The sequence below is a fragment of the Zea mays genome, chromosome 7 (assembly GCF_902167145.1).
Source record: "Zea mays cultivar B73 chromosome 7, Zm-B73-REFERENCE-NAM-5.0, whole genome shotgun sequence".
Classification (NCBI taxonomy): domain Eukaryota; kingdom Viridiplantae; phylum Streptophyta; class Magnoliopsida; order Poales; family Poaceae; genus Zea; species Zea mays.
Genome location: NC_050102.1, coordinates 42,352,289 through 42,375,731, shown reverse-complemented (window position 1 = coordinate 42,375,731; position 23,443 = coordinate 42,352,289). Strand labels below are relative to the sequence as shown.

The 23,443-nt window shown below is 42.9% G+C and overlaps 1 protein-coding gene across 18 annotated transcripts; it reads left to right on the top strand.

The window, feature by feature from the left end:
- Positions 1-2,700: 2,700 nt before the first annotated feature.
- LOC103632288 (SUPPRESSOR OF ABI3-5) lies at positions 2,701-18,655 on the top strand. 18 transcript variants are annotated; one of them, XR_004851382.1, is made up of 18 exons: positions 2,791-2,923; positions 3,009-3,102; positions 11,128-11,256; positions 11,448-11,488; positions 11,710-11,901; positions 12,016-12,457; positions 12,545-12,616; positions 12,702-12,794; positions 12,868-12,947; positions 13,842-13,995; positions 14,619-14,703; positions 14,784-14,875; positions 14,946-15,014; positions 15,098-15,268; positions 15,669-15,837; positions 15,980-16,891; positions 17,211-17,370; positions 18,288-18,655. XR_004851382.1 is itself a non-coding variant. In XM_035960881.1 (18 exons), exons 3-18 carry the CDS (start codon positions 11,209-11,211, stop codon positions 18,465-18,467), a joined length of 2,991 nt encoding a protein of 996 aa, XP_035816774.1. In that variant the 5' UTR covers positions 2,791-2,923; positions 3,009-3,102; positions 11,128-11,208; the 3' UTR covers positions 18,468-18,655. The 18 variants fall into 18 exon arrangements, 8 of the variants coding, with proteins under 8 accessions (XP_008652320.1, XP_035816776.1, XP_035816775.1 ...); XM_035960881.1 differs by having other exon boundaries at positions 17,180-17,370; XM_035960883.1 differs by having other exon boundaries at positions 2,743-3,102; positions 12,040-12,457; positions 13,845-13,995; positions 17,180-17,370.
- Positions 18,656-23,443: the final 4,788 nt, after the last annotated feature.

Genomic DNA, 23,443 nt, shown 5'->3' with positions numbered 1-23,443 from the left:
TGACTTCTGGTGCTTCGGACGGTCCGACCTGTGCGGTCGGATGGTCTGCGAGTGGATCGGATGATCCGGTACTATTCTCGGACGGTCCGGTCGCGTCGGACAACACCTGTGATCCCTATGGTGGGCTCTGTGTAACTCTGGATTGTTCGACATAGGGTGTCGGACGGTCTGAGATCGTGTGTGGACGAATGAATTCCTTTTATTTTAGCATTAAGACGAATTCCATGCCGTTAAGGAACTTCATCTTCTAAATTTACCCCTCTCCATGTTGCCTCTCCCTCATTTCTCCGTCAGAATGAACCCTAGTCACTCAACGCTGTTGCCCTCGTCCTCCCCGACCTTTGAGTGCCTCCGCCACCAGCCGTCGTTCGATGCCCCCCTTCTCACGTCCCCCTATACTTCTGTGCACCTGAGCCTAGGCTAAATGTTTTCTTCGACCTATACTCATTAAAACTAAATTGTGCACATATCAATTACCAACAACATGTTATGTAACCTATACCTTATGTTACATATATAAAAATTCTGATCAGGTGGGGACTCTTTGTCCCCCCGTTGCCTGTTCAAAAAAATTTACCAACAACCACCTAAACATCTAGACTTAATAGCAACCACAACTTCATGCCTTCAACAGACATGCACTATACGGATCATGCACATATGCATTAACAACAACCACATGAAATAGAATTGTGGAACATGAACGACCACATAAACAGTCAAATCCTTGAACAACCACATAAACAGACAGTTCCTTAAACAGACAGACACATAAACATACGACTGTTGGTATACTGCACCAGTCCTCGTGAGCATCTTGGATATTTGGGCTTGTCAATGTAGTTACCAAAATCAGTCACCATTGTCATTTGAGTACAATTTCTACTTTGCTTCCTTGCCCGACGAAAACAACAACAAAATAAAGTTACAGACTACCAATCTATTTCTACTTCGCTTCATAGCTATTAGACCCCGTTTGGACCCTTGGAATCGAATTCAATTAAGCTAATTCAGTTTTATACTATTATTAGTAAGATGTCGGGGATATTTATGTGCTATATTTTTACTATAGAAGAGTGAGTCGTGAGCCGAAGAGTGTCCTATAAGTTGTAGAGTAGAAACAAATTCTACTGATACATAAAATTATTTTTCATCATCCACTCTATAAATTTCAGAACTTTGGAAGTGGTGGAATGTTAAATTTTAAACTAAATACATTATTTTATTAAGTAAATTTTAATTCCTATAAAATAAACGGATCCAAACGCTCAATTAAGATTAAGCTAATTGATCTACAAGCTATCTTCCACGACCTCCCAATCAAGGCATACCAGAGGGCCAAGGCCTAACCACCCCCTCATGGACGTAACCGAGACATTGACAGGCAAAAAAGGAGCCCAGATTATTCATTGATACTAGACACAGTCGCGATGATCGATACGGGAACCTTCTAGACGTATCACTGGACTACCAGAGCAACTATGACAAAATGAAAAAAGGCCACGCGAATGGCCTGTATTTTTTGAACACGGGAGTACTCTAGTCGATTCGAATCACAAACAACTAAGTTCAGCGCTCATGCGGTTTGATCCGAACTTATGAAGGCTTCGGCGGCTCTGTACAGAATCCGTGACGAGGAGAAGAAGCATACAAGGGAGCTAGGGCACCAATGGGAGCGATTCAGGAAGCGGGGGAGCGGCGGGGATACTTACACCACGTAGACCTTGACCGCCATTGGAGAAGGGCTGGAGCTACTCGGATTTGAGATACAGAAAATTAGGGTTACAATTTTTCGGATCTTGCAAAGAAGAGAATGGGACGAGAAAAAAATTCTCACAAGTCACAAGGGTTTCCGTTGCCGTCGGTCGGGAGAGGAAGCCGCGGGGCACGGCCTGGGGCGTGCCAGCGGCGGTGTGGCTGCCCGCTGGAGTTACGGCGCGACCGCGTGGGCCGGGACCGCGCGTGGGGACCGAGAGTTTCTCGTTGGAGAAAAGTAGGTGGAGCAAGGTGTGCGAGGTGGACGTCGACGGCGTAGGTGGAGCGTTTCGCGGATGCGGCTGACGGATCACGATGGACGCGACGGGAGCAGACAGATCAAGCGAGATCGATGTCGAGGGCGAGGGCGGCGCGAGGCAGGGAGGACGGGCGGGGAAGAGCCGAGCGGGAGCGAGGGCGGGCGCCCATGCGCGAGCAGTGGGGGATCTAGAGAAGCTGGCATGGACGCAGGCGGGTGTTGGGGGGCATGGCTGCGCGAGATGGAGGCGAGTGCGGGGGTGGCTGCGCGCATGGCCGGGGGGCTGCTGCGCACATGGCGACGGGGGTTGGGGCGGGACGCGGGGGTGGCTGCGCACATGGCCGGGTGCGGCTGCGGGAGCTGGAGCGAGAGCGAGACAATCAGACGATTTCGGATGGAGGCGGGGTTGGCAATCGGACGGTCGAGATGGAGGCGGGGGCATGGTTGTGCTAGTCTACACTATTGCCTTAAGGATTAGTAGAGATATGTCGCTAATGATGACATAGCTTTTTTTTAAAAGTTTCAGGGACTAGGTATTAAAATTCTTATGTGGGTTTAGTCTTTTTGGGAGATTTTTTTTCAGCGGCCTCTAATACGATGATTTGGGGAACAAATTTATAGAATTGTTTTGAAGTTGCTCTTATAAATTTAAACCTATATAATAATCCCTCTAATCCAAATGGAATGAGATGAAAAACGAACAAGCCCAAAGTTAACAAATTTACCCAAAAAAATGCCACTGCATATAAACACTCCCTCCATCAGAAGTCCGTTTCACCCGTCTACGCATCACGTTGGTCGTTGGGCTCGGTCTCGTCCGCTCCTGCTCTTTTCTCCGCACCCAGCGCCGCCGCGGGCGATTCTAGGGTTTCGTCGCCGGCGGCAACAACCTGCCTGTAGCGATTCGACGTAGGCATCCCTGTTCCTCTCCTCCGGAGGCCTGTCTCCTCGCCATCTCGTCGGTGTAGCCTGAGTGTGGGTCCACGCCCTGCAGACCCACGACGACGGCCTGCAGATCCAGTCCACCTCCGACGACCTCGACCTATCTGCAACTTGTGGACAGCCTGCAGAAACAGCTCGTATTGGAGGTTTGCCTTTTCTGTCCTTATGCCTTCTTCTAATCCCCCTCATTTATGTTCAGTGATGATGAATTCATTCATGCCTTTGAGAATGTTGATTTGTAGTTGGATTTATGTCCCTTCGTGATTTATTTCATTTTCAGTAGGCCATGGCACCAGTACAGTTTTTTAGTCGTTCAGTAGCATCCCATTAACCATGGCGGTTGTACAGATTTTATTTGTTCCTGATGCATTTGACCATGCCAGCAGTACATATTTCTTTAGTTGAGTAGCACATTCTTTTGGAGTTCTGAAGATGAAGTGGCATATTATTTTAAACTTGCCTAGATATCCAATAAACAAACAAGCAAAAATTATAATTGTTACAATGGCTCTCCACAGCTTCATTACAGATAGTGCCATACATGATGCAAATTTTGATAACTATAATGAAGATAGTGCTCAAACTACTGAAGATACAGCAAATGTTGGAAGTGGTTCAGTAGATGACTCAGATATGTGTGCTTTGTGAGATTCTATTGCAGCCGCTTGGTAGCATAAGCTTGTTTTAATTAGCTTTGTTTCTGTCTCGCATGCCAAGTCGCTAAACTTGCTTGACTGTTGGCTTGATCACTACCAATCTATCTTATGTTGCATTAACCGTTGTACTTGTGTGTTCGTTCCAAATGTGGAGACTAATCTCTTTTCATGTAGAAAATGATAGAACTATTAACCCAAAGGTACAAAAACTAGTTCATGATGCAACATGTATCTATTCAGCAATTAATCAAGGCACCATTAGTTCCAGTGGCACTCAGGACATTACACACTCAGGACAATCGTCTCCTCAAAAAATCAGGATTGTTAAACACCTAATTATCTAGCTAGCAGATTCTTCAGACAGCCAGCTTCTCAGGAAAGCTCTACAGAAATAAGCTGTCCCAAACAGGGCTATTGTTGGGTATGATTTCTATAGGTAGTTTCTTGGGCCATGGAAACTACTAGATAGTTTCTGCATTGGGAGTGCCCTCGTATGCAAAACTTCTCAAAGTTAGCATAGCCGATGTAGGTTTGAAACTTTGAATCTACCAATTTAGAGCATCACATCTGCACATGCATGCCAATCGATTATTCAGAAATCAGAATCGACCGGCATATCTGATACCATGGCACGTCCATGTGCGCATACATGTATTTGTGGGCATTACTTCATCGACAACTAAATTTTGAAAAGGTATGAATGATTAGAGCATCCAAATAATATACTCCCTCAACCAGGAGTAAAATGGAGGCTGGTGGGATCCTATGTGCCTGCTCATCCACTGTTCACACTGTTTGCAGCTGTTCTGTTTCCTCTACTATGCAATCTTCACAGCTATTTGTTCTCACATGTTTTCTACTATTTCTGTTCGTGTTTTGCACTGTTCACCTGTCTTTTCAACCAGCCAGGACCTAGTGTACTTTACCGATTCCTTTAAATTGAAGAAGTCATAGCATGGACATCGCTGAGTGCTTTTTTTTTCGAAAACGCAGGAGAGCTGCGTATCAATATATTAAGAAGAAAAGGTTGTTACTAACCTTGATTAGGCGAGATAATTGCCCCCTCGGGTACTGTAGCATATATATAGGCAGACAATAATATATGGGCCTTAACACCCCCTGTCAAACTCAAGGCGGAAGTGGAGGATTTGAAGCATTGAGTTTGAGTAGATGAAACTGATGTTGTGCCCTAGTTTGTGCTTTTGTGAAGAAATTCGCCAGCTGTAATTCTGAGGGCACGTAGTGAAGATCAATGGTCTTCTGATGACAATGAGATCTAGTGAATGAGACATCAACACCAATGTGTTTTGTGAGTTCACGCTTCACTGGATCATGACAAATTTGTATAGCTCCAGTATTGTCACAGCGAAGAAGTGTAGGCGAGTCACAAGAAACACCTAAATCAGCCAAGATCCAACGAATCCAGATAATCTCAGCAGTAGTAGTAGCCAGGGCTCGAAGTTCTGCTTCAGTACTAGATCTAGATACAGCAGCTTGCTTCTTGGATTTCCAAGCAACAGGGGATGATCCAAGAAGAATACAGTAACCAGTGATGGAGCGACGATCTGTAGGATCACTGGCCCAGGTAGCATCAGAGTAAGCATGAAGCTGAAGTGGGGAATTTGAGTCATAAAATAAACATTGTGTTTTTGTCCCCCGTAAATATCTAAGCACACGAAGTAAGTGCCCATAATGAACTGATGTAGGAGCAGAGACAAACTGACTCAAAATCTGAACCGCATGAGCAATATCTGGCCTGGTGACAGTAAGGTAAACCAAGCTGCCAACAAGATGTGTATATCGAGATGGATCCTCCAAAGGTGTCCCATCAGTCGGACGAAGAGATAAGTGAAGATCCATAGGTGTGGCAACAGTGCGAGTATCACTAAGACCAGAACGATCAAGAAGGTCTTGTATGTACTTGGCCTGAGAAAGATAAATACCCTTTTTAGTCTGCAAAACCTCAATGCCCAAGAAATAACTGAGTGCCCCCAAGTCAGACATTTGAAATTCCTTACTCAGAGACGCCTTCACATGAGCAATATGGTCTGGATCATTGCCTGTAATCAACATGTCATCAACATATAGTAATAGCAACGTCCGTCCTCGTGAAGAAACATGAATGAACAATGCAGGATCATGGTCACTAGAATAGAAACCACAAGCCTTGATGACAGAAACAAATCTCTCAAACCAAGCACGAGGAGCTTGTTTGAGACCATACAAGGCTCGACGGAGACGACTTACATGCCCTGATGGAACCTCTATCCCAGGAGGTGGATGCATATAGACTTCCTCATGTAAATCACCATGAAGAAAAGCATTTTTGACATCCATCTGAGAGATAGTCCAAGAAGATGAGGCTGCAACAGCAAGTAAAGCTCGGACAGTAGTCAGATGGGCCACAGGTGCAAAAGTCTCATCATAGTCAATACCATGTGTCTGTTGAAAACCTCTGGCCACAAGACGAGCTTTATATCGCTCAATAGACCCATCAGATTTGGTTTTAACCTTGAAGACCTATTTGCACGTGATAGGTACAACACCAGCAGGTAACGGAACAACATCCCATGTACATGTGCGATGAAGGGCATTTAATTCACCAGTCATAGCAAGTTGCCACTCAGGTATACCAGAAGCCTCTTTATAAGATGATGGTTCAACAATGACTGCACCAGCACGGGAAAACCCATAACGTTCTGGAGCTGCAATAGTGCCACGGTCACGAAGATGATACCCCTGATTAAAAACAACATGAGAGTCATCATTGTTAGTACAAGTATCAGCAACAGGATCATCATCAGGACTGGCCGTGGGAGTAGAGCGAGGACGACGAATATAAGTCTGAGTGACAGGTGGTTTGGAAGAGTAAGATTGAGATGGTGTGGAAGTGGAAGGTGGTGTGATGGGAATAAGGACATCTGGGGTAGAAACAGTAGGTGGTGATACTGATGAAGTTTCAGAAATGGGAGGAAGGCTCATGAAGGAGGTAGACTCTGTGGAATAAAAAGAAGAATGAGTGGAAGAATTGTAAAAGAAGGGACGATTTTCATTGAAGCTCACATCTCGAGAAATACGCATGCGACGAGAAGATGAATCATAACATCGATAGCCTTTATGTTCAGGGCTGTATCCAAGAAAAACACATTCAACAGATTGAGCAGTCAATTTAGTACGTTCACGAGGTGATAATAGTACATAACACGTACATCCAAAAACTCGAAGGTGGTCATAATGTGGAGGAGTTCCGAAAAGAACTTCACCAGGTGTTTTGCCAGAGAGTTTGGATGACGGTTGTCTATTGATGAGGTAAACCGCAGTAGAAACTGCTTCACCCCAAAAATGTGAAGGGACAAAAGAAGATATCAACAAAGTGCGAGCAGTTTCTATAATGTGACGATGTTTGCGTTCAGCCACCCCGTTCTGTGCATGAGCACCAGGGCAAGAAAGCTGAGCAAGAGTACCCTCTGAAGTCAAAAACTGGCGGAAATTATCAGATAAATATTCACCACCAGAATCAGAACGAAAGGTTTTAATGTGAGTGGAAAATTGAGTGTGAATCATTCGAGCAAAGGTTTTATAAATAGAAATCAGCTCAGAGCGGCGTTTCATAAAATAAATCCAAGTGTAGCGAGAATGATCATCAATAAAAATGACATAGTATTTATATCCACCTTTTGACACAAAAGGTGCAGGACCCCAAATATCAGAGTGAACCAAATCAAAGGGTTCAACAGAATGAGAATCACTAGTAAAATATGGAAGTTGTATTTGTTTTCCAAGATGACAACCCTTACAATGAAAATCAGACTCAACCGAAGTATGACCTAAGCAATCTGACTTTATTAGGGTAGACAATCTAGATCCACACAAATGACCTAGACGGTGATGCCACTGGGCAAAAGACGCAGCAGAAGCAAGGGTAGCTGAAAGCACATGCGCTGGAGATGTAGCCAAGGAAGGAAGTCGCAAAGAGTCCAAGATGTAGAGGCGAGGAGCAGCTCTACGACGACGGCCAGTCCCAATCACTTCCCCTGTGCGAAGGTCCTGTACAAAACAAGATGAGTCATCAAATCCGACAAAGCAATTATGATCCGTAATTTGGCCTACTGAAAGAAGGTCCATAGATAGCTCAGGAACAAAGAAAATATTAGGTACTGTAAAGTGTGGATCTGAAAGAGAACCCTTATGAGTAATGTGGCATACAGTACCATCAGCTGTTTGCACTGAAGCACCATCTGTGACAGGTGTAGTAGATGCCAACTTTGACTGATCAGATGTGACATGAAAGGAAGCGCCTGAATCAAGTACCCAGGCCGACTCTGAAGTACAGGCGGACGAAGTGGCAGCAACAGCAACTGAGCCTCTATTAGATGGTCCTGGATCACGACCACGAGCAGCACGTCGTGCACGGAAATCAGTCAACTTATCAGGGAACTTGACAAAGCAAAGCTCAGATCGATGATTGGTCTTGCCACAATGATCACAAGGCTTAAAAATATTCTTAGGTTTCTGGGCAGCAGCCAACACACTGTGAGGATTACCACCAGTAGAGGACAGAGAATTAAGACGAGTCTCTTCAGCAAGTAAATCAGACAACGCCTTAGCCATTGTAAGAGTGTCAGAACCCTGAAGTAAACGAGCACGAAGAGAATCAAACTCGGCTCGAACGCCCATAACAAATCTGTAAGTGAAGAACTTCTCAATAAACTTATGAGCTGGACACGGATCAGCAGTACAAGCTGGCACCATAGATGTCAAAGCACTCATCAGACGATCAAAGGCTGAGTAGTACTCATCAATGCTCATATCATTTTGCTCAATAACATGTGTCTGCTGCATGAGAGTGTGTAATAGAGCACCACTGTCCTGAACAAAACGCTCCTTCAAATGAGACCAGATGGCTTTAGCAGTTTTAAATTTAGACAAACTCATAATCATAGACGGTTTGACACTGTTCACCATAGCAGCCATCATTTTACCATCATTAAGCTGCCATGTTTTGATATCAGCAGCATTGCGACGATCATCCGCAAGTATGGGTGCCGCATCAGTCAAATGAAAGAGTAATCCATGTCCTCTGAGTGCAGTCTCAACACAGAAAGCCCACTCCGGATAATTTTGTCCATCAAGAGTGATGTTGACCACAATAGCATTTGTCGTCATATTGAATTCAATGAAAAACAGGAAGAACAGGAGACCGGAAACCAAGCAAACCAGAGGAACCGCAGCTGACAGCAGCCCGAGTTGGACGACTTGACGAAGGTCCTGGTCGCGAAAGCCGAGTTGGACAGTCTGCCCACAATGGCAGCCACCGGCGCAGATGGCGACGAGGCAGGGCGCAGTAGACGGCGACGTAGATCCGGATCCGCAGAAGCGTGCAGCAGGCAGACGGCAGCCGGGCGCAGCACTGGCGAGGGACAGAGCCGGGCGCAGATGGAAGACAGAGCTGGGCGCAGCACTGGCGGGCGCGGCCTGACGCAGCAGACACGGCGGACAGCGCAGGCGGGAGAAGATCCGCCCTGGTGAGATCGGATCAGGGCTGGATTTAGACGAAAACCCTAACCCTAACCTGCTTTGATACCATGTTACTAACCTTGGTTAGGCGAGATAATTGCCCCCTCGGGTACTGTAGCATATATATAGGCAGACAATAATATATGGGCCTTATGGGCCTTAACAAAGGTGAGGTAAGAAGAAACCTCGTACAATTCCACACGAACCCACATACACTAGGCTATAGGGAGAAGCAGAAAATTAACAACAACAACAACAAAAGACATCTAGACCCGTGACCATGGAGACTCAAAATAAAGATTACCGACTGAATTACTGGAGCATAATTAATTTAAGGTTGCTATTTGCTTGCTATCCAGAGAAGCTGCTAAGGCCAGTCCCAACCCAAAAACTCTGTGGTACACCCTTCCGTCCTAAACACCTTGATTGTATGAGATTTACTCAATTTACATGTATTTATCTTTTGGTCATGCCATAGTTGTTAAGGCGTCACCTAAGCGTCGCCTAGGTGGTAATGCGCCCCGGCGACGTAAGGCTTCCCGCTCGCCTTACTCACGGACCAAAGGCGAGTGCGAGAGAGGTTGCCGCCTTGCCGGCGGCTGCAGCGGCTGCGAGCAGAGAGGGAGAGAGCGGTGAGAGAGGGAGAGGCTGGTCGCTGGGAGAGGTGGCTGGGACTGGGAGGGAGTCGACTGGGAGATAGATGGAGAGGGGGGATAGAGAGGAAATGGGCTTGACCTAGTTTTAATGAGCTAGTTGGGCTGGCTGGGCTAGTCTTTTTTTTAATCTTTATATTTTTATCTTCTTTATTATTATTTTTGCGCTAAATTCTTTCTCATATAATAATACCTTTTCTATTCTAAGTATATTTAAGGCTTCACCTCGCCTTTCGCTTTACCGCTTAAAAGGTAAAAGGGGGTCAGTGCCTTACCGCCTTAACAACTATGGGTCATGCCTAACTTGAAATTGAAGTCTCAAGATATGTTTTCTATCAATCAAATTGTTACATTTACTTCTCTTGCTGATCAACTTTTTCTGGGATACATTTTAGTTATAGGTGGATCATTAGCACTAGGCTGACTACCCTTAGTCCTTATCCTTGTGTGTGGTATAAAAAAAATAATAAGCCCATAAACATCTTAATTATAACCTTTGTGGTGGGACCAGCTAGGGAGATGAACTCATGAAAACCGACATGGATAATATCATTTACCGGGGCTTCTTTTCAATGTTTTATTGTGTTTTTGGGAAAACGGAAATTGAATAAGAAAACAACTGGGCCCATTTTCAAAGTTTTATCATGCTTTTGTGAAAAAAAATGGAAACCACAAATGTGGTGATGATAATTATTTCTACCATTTTAATGATCTATCATCTTGCCCGGAAATTCTTGACGGTATTGTTACCGATTTTTGCATACCTCACACTCCCATAGTCTTTGCTATTTTAGCCTGTCAATTATGTGCGGTTTACATGTGTGTTACATTCATATGTATAGTATTGCTTAGCTGTTTGTTTACTATAGTACTATGCACTATCGATTGCTGTCTGTTATCGACATGTTGTAATACTGGTGCCAGACTTACTTTCGTCAGTACCATTTTCATTTTTGTTTGTGGAGAAGTATGGAAGCTGAAACAATTTAGGCCTCTTCTGACAGTTTTGATCCCCACCCTGCCATACACTTTCATATGTTTATGTCAGAGTAGTCGTATATATTACTATTATACATTAATCATGTAAAAGACTATTACGATGTCTGATAAATTCCGTTATGTGTAAGGTTCTTGTTGTAGTGATGCTAACATATGACTGGATTCACAAAATACTCGCATTTTATATAGCCTCGTTTTGAACTAAGTAATTTCATTGGAATATAGCCATAAGTCACCAATTGAAACATTAACAATTTTAACAAAATTTAAATTATTATTGGTGGCCATATTGGGATTTCCTTCTGGTTAGGTGCTTAACTCTATCACGCTATGTATTTCTTTACAGGCTACACAGAAAAACCTGCACCCAAAAGTTGTAAAGCTCACCAAGAACCTTGCAGGATAACACAAGTGCTGAATTTTGGAAATGGATCATGGGCGTTATGCTCCACAACATGGATGGGAGAACAACAGTGTAATTGCAGTTTTTTCCTTTACTAACTACTGAAGATGATGAATAGCAGAATTTTGGCCTTGCGGTTGGCCTGTGTATCCAGCGTTAGTTGTAAAGGAGTTCAAGAAGAGGCTGTTGCTTAAATGGATTGGATTTACCTGCCTGTTCTGTAGAATTTGTTGCTGACTCGACTTATTCTGTTGAATCTACAGGCACCAAATGGGTATGGTGTAATTAATGAGCCAGATTTTAGGTAAGCCAGCTAGTCATTATAGTGTTATGTTAACTGGGGTATTCATTATTTCTGTAATACTGTCGAATCTTTTTTCTAATTTCTCTATTAAGCCGAGATATGTTTTTAACTTTTTATTTGGTACTGGGTTAATTCTTCAACAAGTTCTCTCCTTTTGTGTGTCATGCCTTTATAGTGCTTTGCCATATTACCATATATTCCCCTATTAACTTAATTTGCAGGTCTGGTGGATCCTACAATGCTAGGAGATCTGTGGATGAAGGCTTTCCTAGAGATTCATATGGAAGGGGTGCATTCTATCATGATACACATGATAGAAATATGTATGCATCACCACCCTCTGCCGGTGGAATGTGGTCTCAGCCTCGAAGGAATCATGATGAGGACTATGCAACTGCAAGAGACCATAGAAGGCATGACACTGATTATCGCAATGATGGAAAGCATCATGAGTTTGATTCATACAGAGGAGTTGATAGACTCCATGATAATTATCGTGCTACTGACAACTATTATGAATCTGGCAGTCACCGTGATTTTGGTGCTGATAGGAGCAAAAGGATTGGAAGCAGAGAACGGGCGGAGTTTCATGGTGAGTTTGAAGACCGGTACCGCAGTTCTCACCAAAGCAGGGAGGACAGCTATGAGAGAGATCATGAATATGGTCGTTATGGTTATGATTCGGATTATGAAAGAGGCAAGAGAGATAGTAGCTGGAGAAGACGTGATTCATGTGACAGCGAACGTGAAAGGAGTGGATTAAGTCGTGAAAGAGAGGAAAGCCCGTACACGCGCCATAGCCGTTCTCGATCACATGGGCGCGATGACCGATCAAGATCACGGTCTAGATCAAGATCTCCTCGTCCGAGAAGTCATGGTCGGAACCAAAGAGATGGCCTGTATTATGATAATCGATTTGACAGAAGAAGGGAATATGATTGGGATGATAGGGGGCATGGTGATTCAGTGGTATGGACATACTGCATACATACATACATACATTTGTAGCAGTGGGTTTGGAATTTACAAACCATGAGTTTGCATTCATGTTTGCAGGCTCCATCTGCCACTGTTGTTGTCAAGGGACTGTCCCTGAAGACTAATGATGATGACCTATATAAGATTCTTGTACAAGTTCCTCTTCATCACTTGTTGCACCGGTTGAAGGTGTATTTTCTGGTTCAATTTAATCATTTTGTCTGTTCTCTTGTAGGCTCAGTGGGGACCTCTACGCAGTGTGCGTGTGATCAGGGAACGGAATTCTGGCATGTCTCGTGGATTTGCTTTTATTGACTTCCCCACTGTGGTACTAATAAAACAAGTGTTACTACTCATCCAAACTTTCGTGTACTGTTAACAAAGCTGTATCCTCTCCACAGGAAGCAGCCCGTAGAATGATGGAAGCTACAGGAGAGAATGGTCTCGAAATTGATGGCAGGAATGTGTTCTTTCAGTACAGGTATAAGTGTTTTTCTATTTAGAAATAAGTATGTTTCACTGCCATCTTATACAAAGTCCTCCATTCTATGCAATCTCTGCTAGCATGCTGGTGAATGAATGAGTATGCAGTGCATGGCTGCACTTATTTGTTTTTTTTGTTAAATTAGTGTCTTGAGGAGTTGTATTATGCTTTTGGACTTGTCCTTTTATCCTTTATAACGAAATCTGATTCTCGGTGAAAAAAATTCAAGACTCCACCAAACACTTTGATTATTTCTGCCTTTTCTGAACTAGCACAATCGTGAATCGAAAAAAATCCCCATGGTACGGGAATTATAATAAAGTCTGCTGTAAGCCGAAACAAACAGGATACTCTAATTTCTCTTTCCCCACTATAAGCCGTTTGAGTTTTGTCCTAAATCAAACTTATCTGACTTTGACCGAGTTTATAGAAAAACACACCGAAATGTACATCATCAATTTTGTTGCACTGAAGTCTCCATGAAATGGGTCTTGATATTGCATTAATTTGAACCTGTAAATGTTATTATGCTTTTTTAAAACTTGGTTAAATTTAGAGAAGTTTGACTTAGGATAAAGCCATAAAGGTAAAGTGACATATAGGTTGGAATGGAGGTGAAGTAGTTATTTTGATGACATAAGGTCACATGCGATTACATTGATGCTAATTCAATTAAAATTCATTAATAAAAAGATTAAGCATTTCTGTAAGATTTCAGTGGGGAGAAGTGGTGCTACTTCGTTTTGCTACCATATGAAGGTGCTTGTGAGTTGTGACCCTTATATGTCAACACTGGTGTTGTCTTTCTTTTATTATTGTACTAGCCTTTTTGCTTATGTGTTTATATGAAAATTCCTTCCAGTGCAGTTAATTCTACAGTCTTTATTGCAGTAGTAAACCAACCGGGGGGATGGGTGGGCCTTCTCTTGGACAAGAAAATTTTACGAGGCCTACTTATGGGCACAGGACTGCTGCTGCACCGTGTGACTGGATTTGTACTATATGCGGATGTATGAATTTTGCCCGCAGGACCTCCTGCTTTCAGGTACTTGTAAGGATGCTGTTTTACATATCATATTTCCATCGCCCATGCCCCCACCCCCACCCCCACCTGAACACCAGCTTCTGTTCAATTTCTCATCGCATCTGCTACTTTCCTGACCATCGTGGCCTGTAATTTAATTGGTGAGTGGGTTAGGCCGACTCCAGCAGTTCACCCAAAGTTTACCCATAAGCACTGTTTTGCACTGTTCTGTACTGTAGACTGTACTGTTCGCAGAGTGGAGTTTGAATATAGGTATGGGTAAGCTGCTGGAGACAGTCTTAGTGGCAGGACAAGGTGATGGATTTTGTCTACTTGTTAGTTTGTTCTACTTAGGCCTTGTTCGTTTGTGCCGGATTGGTGGGTCGGAACGATTCCTAACCGGATTGCTTCTCTAATTTATATAAACTTTGATTAGCTGGAACAATTCCGGGTGCAATCCGACACAAACGAACAAGGCCTTAAAGAACACTGCCCCATAGTGTTGTGTAATTCTCCAGTTTTCTATATGTGCATGAAAATACTACCACACTACTTGGCCTCGTTTTCCCAAGTTAATAGCTGGGTAACTAATTGATTTTGTGATTTTTCTCAAGCTAATCATATGTTTATTTGTATTTGCATAGTGCAATGAACCTCGTACTGAGGATGCTCTTCCAGCTGATGCGACAGGTTCCGCTTCACACTTTGGGAGAAGGGGATCTGAACTAGGCAAGTTTTGTGCTTCCATAGTTTCATTCTGGAATCATGTGATATATTGTGCTGCCTTATTTAGTTGTGGTCATTTGCAGGTCCAACTCATGTTTTAGTTGTTCGTGGCTTGGATGAAAATGCTGATGAGGAAATGCTTCGGTACGAATTTGCTAAGCACGCACCAATAAAGGTGGGCAATAAACTAATTGCTTGAGGTTTATTTTATTTTTCTGGACACGTTACATGTTATTTCTCACCAGGACATCCGCCTTGTTCGGGATAAGTTTACTCATGTGTCTAGAGGTTTTGCCTTCGTTCATTTCCATTCGGTAAGTAGTGTTGTCTGGTGGATTGAGTTGATTTTTTCTTGATGTATGTAGTTCCTGACAATTTCCACATTTTGTCGTGACAGGTGGAAGATGCTACGAAAGCTCTGGAAGCTACAAACGGGATTACACTTGAGAAAAACGGTCAGGTTTTGCGTGTAGCATATGCTAAAAGTACACATGGACCTGCATCAGGGGGTTCTCAGTCAAACAGCCTTGCTGCAGCTGCCATTGAGGCTGCATCATTTGCTCAGCAGGTTTGTTATAGCTCTTGACACTGTAAGATTATGCATTTACCATTTCTATTTATATAAGATATCCATTACATATTACTTCCTTTGTCATTTCTCACAGTATTTGGTTCTTTACAAGCTGTGATGTCAAATTTGAGACATGACGATTCTGAAAGCTTGGAGATTGGGCATATGAAAATTATAACTAGATTTGTTTCTACAAGCTCTTAATAGTCATTAGTTACTAATGGAAAGTACTAAAAAAACCAGAACCACATTTAAAAAATGCTAAGGTGTCAAATAAGCAGAATGAAAAAGGACAGGGGGCTGACCTTCATCACATTCTCATGTTAACTTAGCACATACTTTAGGCAGGTTGTAGACATGTTGCTCATTTGTTTAATGCCTTTGCCTGTTGGACCAGTATGATGCCATAGGTTGGGCTCCAAAAGAGTACAATCCTGATGACAAACAGAACAACAACTCTGAATCTCAAAAAGATGGCAGCACAGCACAGTCGGGATTTGTTTGGGATGAAAAATCTGGTTACTACTATGATTCTGCATCTGGATTCTATTATGATGGAACTACTGGTAAGCCTTTGAGTCTACTGCATCAATATTTTGTTTAAACTTAACACCATGACCAATTTTGCTGGTAACGTTATGGTTACGGATCATTTTTCATTTATGTTTTAAATTTTAATATGTAATCTTGTATTCTTGTTTGTTGCAGGCCTTTACTATGACAGCAACTCTGGAGTTTGGTATTCATATGATCAACAGACTCAACAATATGTCCCTTGTAATGACCAGAGCAACACTAAGGCAGCCGGGGAGGCGGCCAGCGAAAACACGAAAACCTCAGATAGTAATAGTGGCAAAAAGGTTGTGATCTCTGCGCCTGCTGCCACAATTAAACAAAGTGAGAAAACTTCACTTCCTGACGCTGTTCAAGCTGCTGCAAATGCTGCACTGGCTGCAGAAAAGAGAGAAAAGGAGAAGGCAAAAGAGATTAAATTGGCCTCAAAAAATAGTCTCATAGCTAATAAGAAGATGAGCAATGTCCTAGCTATGTGGAAGCAAAGGAATCAAGAAGGGCAGGCCGCACGAATTGTCCTTGATGACAAAGAACCAGCAAATTCTGATGATAAATTTAGTCATTCACGTAGTGGAACTGGATTCTCTTTGAAAAGCAAGCCAAATTCTGACCTTGAAAATGCTATGGGCAATTCTCTTGGCCAAGGAATGACATCGACTCAAACATTGGATTCTGTTGTAAAGCCTAGACCTGTCAGTAACAGCTTAGGGACTACAGTTATGGGTGTCATAAGAGGTTCTGCTAGAGGAGTGATCAAGTCAGATACTACGTTTCACGCATTATCTGATGCTGGTAGCACTGATTCCCGCACCACTATAACCACAAGAGCAAGTGGGTTAATGACAAGTTCTGAGGCACTTATAACTCCTGCACCCTTCAAAACTGATGTGTCTGCCTTAGTCTCTAATACTCCATCGGGAGTTTCTGGGAGTGGTAAACGTCGGTTTTCTGAGGCACCGGGACAATCCCAGTACAGGGATCGAGCTGCAGAAAGACGAAATCTGTATGGATCATCTCATGGCACTGATACTGTTGGATTGGATTCAAGTAAGAATACACTTTCATACGTTTTTATTGCGTGCAATTGCTGTCATTTTCCCATACTGTCCGTCCAGAATTTAATTTTCTTATTCTCATCATTATCATTTTGCTGAAGCATCGTTGGCAGTATGCTTAGATTTACATTAGTGTTTATATAATGGCAACTTTGTATTTCTAGGGATTTTTTTGTTACCATTGGAATGTATCCTTGACCCAACATACAGTTTAGGGATGATGTTTTCGGTTTTGCTTGTAAGATTTTTATTGATTTTCTGGAAATTACCTGTTGTCAAGCTGGTGACTATCCGTCCCGAAAGGGTTCAAGTGAGATAGGGTCGATGCCGTTTCCTCCTGGTGTGGGTGAACGTTCCAGTGGTGAAATTGGCAACAGCGAAAACTATGAAGTTATTACCGCTGATAGAGCAATCGATGAAAGCAATGTGGGCAACCGCATTCTACGCAACATGGGGTGGCAGGAGGGACTGGTAAGGTCATCTCCCACGTATTTCTCAATTTCATTGAGATGCTCAGGCTTGATAGCATTTTCTTTACAGTATATCATGCATCTGATCACGAGTGTTTATGCTCTCTTATTTCTCGTGCTACTGCAAATGCTTCGGCGAAAGGGCCTGCGTAATGGTTAAAACTTCCGAGTAGCACCTCCAGGTCCAGGTTTGATCCCCCTCTGGGGTGAATTTCGGGCTTGGTTAAAAAAAATCCCTCGCTGTGCCCCGCCTGCTCCCGGATTACGTCCTGCACGCCACCATATGGTTGGGCTGTTGCAGAGTGGGCAGTGACGACCCGCTAGTAATGGGAGCCAGGTTCGGGGATTTTTTCTCGGCCGGGACCATGTTTTGGTCTCTTAATATAATACCGGGAGGGTGTTCTTTCCCTCCCCGGCTGAGTTTTTTTAGTGCAAATGCTTTAGACTTTGGAATACGGTTTATGTATTTTTTTTTGAAAAAAGGTAAATATGCCTATTTGTAGTATGGTAGAAGTGTGAAATATTTTTTTAATGCAACTCTGGTTTTAGTTCAAGTTGTGTGGAGCTTGTTAAGGAGTTAGTATCGGCTAGCAAATCTTAAGCTTGTCTTGTTGATCTCTTTCCACAAATAACTAATGAACTGTACCTGTGTCTTGAATAGTTGATTCTGAGTCATGGCTCTTCCTTTGTGTCTAGACTACTGTGTAAGAATCAAGAGTCACTGAGTCTTTCGCCTGAGCGAGAAGATGTTTAGTGGGAATGAATAGTTTGTTGGACACAAAAAGTGACTGAATGCAGGGGAATCACTGTGCCCATATTTCCTACATTGTGGAAAGTGCGAAAATAGTGTTGTATTCCTTCTGATGTGAGTGCATTTGTATTGTTTCTGTTTCTTGCAACTACTACGCAAATATCCAGGGTCTCGGAAAGGATGCCAGCGGTATCAAGGAACCAGTCCTGGCAAAATCCGTCGACGCCAGGGCTGGACTGGGAAGTCAGCAGCGGAAGCCTGATCCATCCCTTGAAGCCCAAGCCGGGGACAGCTACAAAACCATCATCCAGAAGAAGGCCATGGCAAGATTCAAGGAGATGTCTTAGCTACACTGTTTTATCTATTTTATTGCTGCATTTTGTAGTCCGTTTTTAACAGCATGCATTTTTTTGTTTGCTCGTGTGTTTTTTAAATAAACTGAGCCGCTGAATTGTGATTTATTATCCTGAAAGGGGCACTACATAGTTCGAGACCTGGATGCTTTGGTTCCCTTGTGTGTTAGTTTTCATTTGCACGACCTATGTGCCCGGGTGTTCATAAGTTGATTTGCCACAATGTGGTCGTAGAGTCTCAACATCAGGTCATATCACATATCGTTTTTTTAAACGGTGAGCATGTTTTCTCCATTATTACTGGATGAAGAGAAAGGTTCTTCTTGGTTTGAGGGAAGGGTGATTTAAGGGATTAAGATTCTTTTTAGAAAAATACATTAAGGGCCTTTTCGTTTGTCTCAATTCATATGGATTGGAAGAGTTGAGTGTGTTTAAATCTCTAGCAAATCAAAATCTCTTCTAATCAATGCTATCTCTCTAATCTCGATGGGGGATGAGAATAATTGAACAAGAACAAGACCTAAAAGGATCAGGCGGATCATGTTTTCTCACTACTACTTGTATAGAGAAAGATGTGAAGTTGCTCTGAGAACTGTTTTGTTTTTTGGGTATCATTTATTTAGAGTTTTAGCTTACGTTTTGAGTTTTAAAGTTTAGGGAGATACGAAAAGACTAGGTAATCTGGCTGTTTGTTGACCGTCATGAGGCTAAGGTTATCAACTTCTGTATTGACATCTTGAATTTTGAACTCTACATTAACAATACACATCTTGAATTTTGAACTCTACGTGAACAACACAGTATATAGTGCAGACAACGTTTTGTCTATTTATTTAACTGATGTAGTGATCTTAAGTCTGACGGGATGACTAACATGTTGAGCTTGGATGAGCTCAGACTGGTTAGGTCTCCTAAATAATAATGCTATAAAAAAACTGGAAGTCAAGCAACAGGCACTCAACTCTGACTAGAGTTTTCCTTTCTTCAAATAAACTGGAAGTCTGACTGAGGCTAGAATACTAGTTTCACTGAGAGCCTTAGAGCTTCTCAACAGGAACTCCTATTATTGAGGCCTCAAAAGTTAAATTGGACCTGATTCAAGTTAACTTCGATCAACAATTTTTTCTCAACTCTAACAACAACTCTTAAACCCACGTGGTAGTTAACTCAGCAATTCCTAAACCCACGTGATAGTTAACTCCGTGAGATTAGAGCATCTCCAAAAGAGGACTTAAGCCGGGTCCTATATTCAAATATAGGAGTTAAGATCTTAAAATATGTTCTAAAAAGTTGCTATTTTATAAATTTCCATCAAATGAATATAGCACCCGAAGTCACAGTTGCTAAATATAGCACCCCAGTCATAGCACCCTAGTCAGGGGACCTATTCCTGTGCGTCTAATCTCACGGAGTTAACTACCACGTGGGTTTAGGAGTGGGTTTAGGAGTTGTTGGAGTTGAGAAAAAAATGTTGATCCAAGTTAACTTGAATCAGGTCCAATTTAGCTTGTGAGGCCTCAATTATAGGAGTTCCTCTTGGAGATGCTTGACGCACAGGAATAGGTCCCTGACTGCTATATTAGCAATTGTGACTTCGGGTGCTATATTCATTTGATGGAAATTTATAAAATAGAAACTCTGTTGGAAGCTATTTTGAGATCTTAACTCCTATATTTAAATATAAGATCCGACTTAAGTCCTCTCTTCGAGATGCTCTTAGGGGTTAAAGATGATAAGCGCGTTTTCTTGTTTAATTAATTTCTTCGACTACTTTTCCCCTTATTTTTCTCTTCTTTCTCTCATTTCCCGAGAACATTGTTCATTCTCATCTGTGCGCTCACATTGTCATCTAACCGATCCACCGGAGCAGAAGGCAAGCAACTGGCGGAGAGGCTTGGGACATCATGAGGAGCAAGCAAGCTGCAAGCTACCTCATTTTCTATTTTTTCCTGCTATTACTACAACAAATTATTTACCAATTGATATTAATCAAATTATGTCTTTTTTGTTATCTTCAGAATATGCTTGTCCCTATTTGCACCCAATACAATAAACAACATGAGATTAAACTCTCCACAAGATCATATCGTTCATGTTAGTCTCTTAATCATGTTGTCGTCCAATCCATCAAAATTCACCTAAGATCTAGATGTGTAACACCCCGTCCACTCCCGGACCGGCGGTACTTACTCCTGACAGCTCTCTAGGATCATATATTGTCCGCACAGACCAATATAAGTCTTTTGTGCGCACTTTGTCTTCACTCATGCACACCCGAGAAAACTTCCCGATCGGTCACCCCATCCTAAATCGCTCAAAGCCAAGTACGCTTAACCTAGAGGTTCTTTCGAGATAGGCTTCCGAAAAAGAAGATACACCTTGTTGGTATGAATACTTTATTAATTTTATTAAACCTTGGGTCAGGATATCATCATCCTAGGGGTCAGGATATCACAAGATGCATTTTTAGATAGAAATGAAGTTTAGATGGCCAAAATTTAGTTCTATGTGGATACATTAACCAATAGGTACTAGTATTCTTGGCAAAAAAAAAAATCCAATGTCACTGCTTTTTGTGCCTAAGGGAGAGGAGAGAGAAAGATGTAAGTATAAATTAACTTAGTTTGGCTAACTTATGAACTAACATGTAGTTGGTGATAGACAAAAAAATAGTTTGGTTTTTAGTATATTTGTTTGGATGACTTGGGACTAAAGTTTAGTCTAGATATCAAAATATACCCTAATCTGACTGATATGCTATCTTGGCTGACAAGTATGTAGTAGAGTGCACATCAATTGTCATTTGCCTCATTATTTTCCTTGTTCGTGAGGAACAATAACAAAAAGATTATAGCAGGTGCATATCCTCTTTGTTAAACCCATATTATTTAGTTAGTTCTTTGCCTATGTGTGACATTCCATCAATTTTTCCTTTTGCATGCTCAAATTGTCATGTTTCCATTCACCAATGCGAAAATTGGCTATTTAGCACTGAAAGGACACTTATAAAAAATACCATCAGAAGTGTGGAAGCTTGCCTGCCTATGTTTCATTATATACTCCAGTTGACGCTTTCCTAGTCTGACTAGATACATGCCCGAGTAGAACTTTAAGGGCGTGTTTGATGAAGAAAATCATTTCAGATTCTCAGTAGGATCACTAATTGTCAAATGCCACAAAGAGAGAAACATTTCATAACTGAACATCATGCATTGGTGGCTAGTTAAAGTTTTCTAAAAAAAGTTCATACTGTGTCCTAGTGTGAAAGTGTGGCATCAGCGCGAAGAGACATCTAAGTGCACCGCTTGGCTCCAACTGCCCTAGAAAACTGCCTAGACACCAACTCCCTCTTCTCCGCTGGTTGTGAACTCAAATTGATGGGACATGCTGAAAGGGAAATGTGCCCTTAGGCCATTTCTAAGTATTTTGGTGATTGAGTGCAAACACAAGTGCTTAAATGTGAAAATATGCCCATGGATGAACAAAGTGCAAATCACAAGTTAAGGTATGTTTCTAAGCCTTAGTACATTGGTTTTGTGTACTAATATTCTTGTCTAAGTGTTAGAAACAGGAAGAAGAAGAGGAGTGGAGGGCTGCTTCGGGCTGGGGCACCGGACTGTCCGGTGTGCACCGGACAGTGTCCGGTGCGCCAGACCAGCGCGGAGCAAACCAGCCGCTCTCGGGTTTTTCTCCGGCGACTTCGGCTAAAATTCACCGGACTGTCCGGTGTGCACCAGACTGTCCGGTGAGCCAACGGTCGGCCGGGCCAACGGTCGGCCGCGCGATCGGCGCGCGACACGTGGCCGAGCCAACGGTCGGAAAGATACACCGGACTGTCCGGTGTGCACCGGACATGTCCGGTGCGCCAACTGTGCGCAGATCTGCATCAGAAAGCAACGGTCGGATGAGCTTTTTATGGAAACAAATCGGGCACCGGACAGTGTCCGGTGTGCACCGGACTGTCCGGTGCGCCCGACGGCAGAAGGCAAGGATAGCCTTCCAGATGTGTTCTCAACGGCTCCTAGCTGCCTTGGGGCTATAAAAGGGACCCCTAGGCGCATGGAGGAGGACACCAAGCATTCCTTGAGCACTCTTGATCACTCACACATCAATCTTGCACACTTGTTCGATATTCTAGTGATTTGAGCTCCGTTCTAGTGTGCTAGTCTTTTGAGTTCAAGTCTGGGTCTTGTGTGTGCGTATTCGCTGTGATCTTTGTGTTGTGTGTGAGTTGCTAATCCCTCCCTTGCTCCGTGATTCTCTGTGAACATCTTTTGTAAGGGCGAGAGGCTCCAAGTTGTGGAGATTCCTCGCAAACGGGATTGAGAAAAGAAAAGCAAGAACACCGTGGTATTCAAGTTGATCATTGGATCACTTGAGAGGAGTTGAGTGCAACTCTCGTCCGTTGGGACGCCACAACGTGGAGTAGGCAAGTTTTTGTACTTGGCCGAACCACGGGATAACCACCGTGTCATCTCTGTGATTGATTTCTTGTGGTTATTGTGTTTTGACTCCTCTCTAGCCACTTGGCCATACTTGTGCTAACCCTTAACAAGTTTTTGTGGCTTAAGTTTTGAAGTTTTACAGGATCACCTATTCACCCCCCCTCTAGGTGCTCTCAATTGGTATCGGAGCCGTTCTCTTCAAGAAAGGGACTAGCCGCCCGAAGAGATGGATCCTAAGGGGAAGGGAATCGTGATCAACGATAAGGAGAAGGAGTCCTTCGTCAATGAGCTCAAAGATGACAAGCCTACCGACTCAGGCTCCGGTCATAGACGAAAGGAAGGGAAGAAGAAGAAGACGAGGCGCATCAAGGAGATCGTCTACTACGACGACAGTGATGAGTCTACTTCTTCCCAAAAGGACGACGACCACAACGACTACGAGCAAAGGAAACCGGTTAATTCTAACTTTTCCTTTGACTACTCTCGTATTCCGCAAAGCTCAAATTCACATTTGCTTTCCATTCC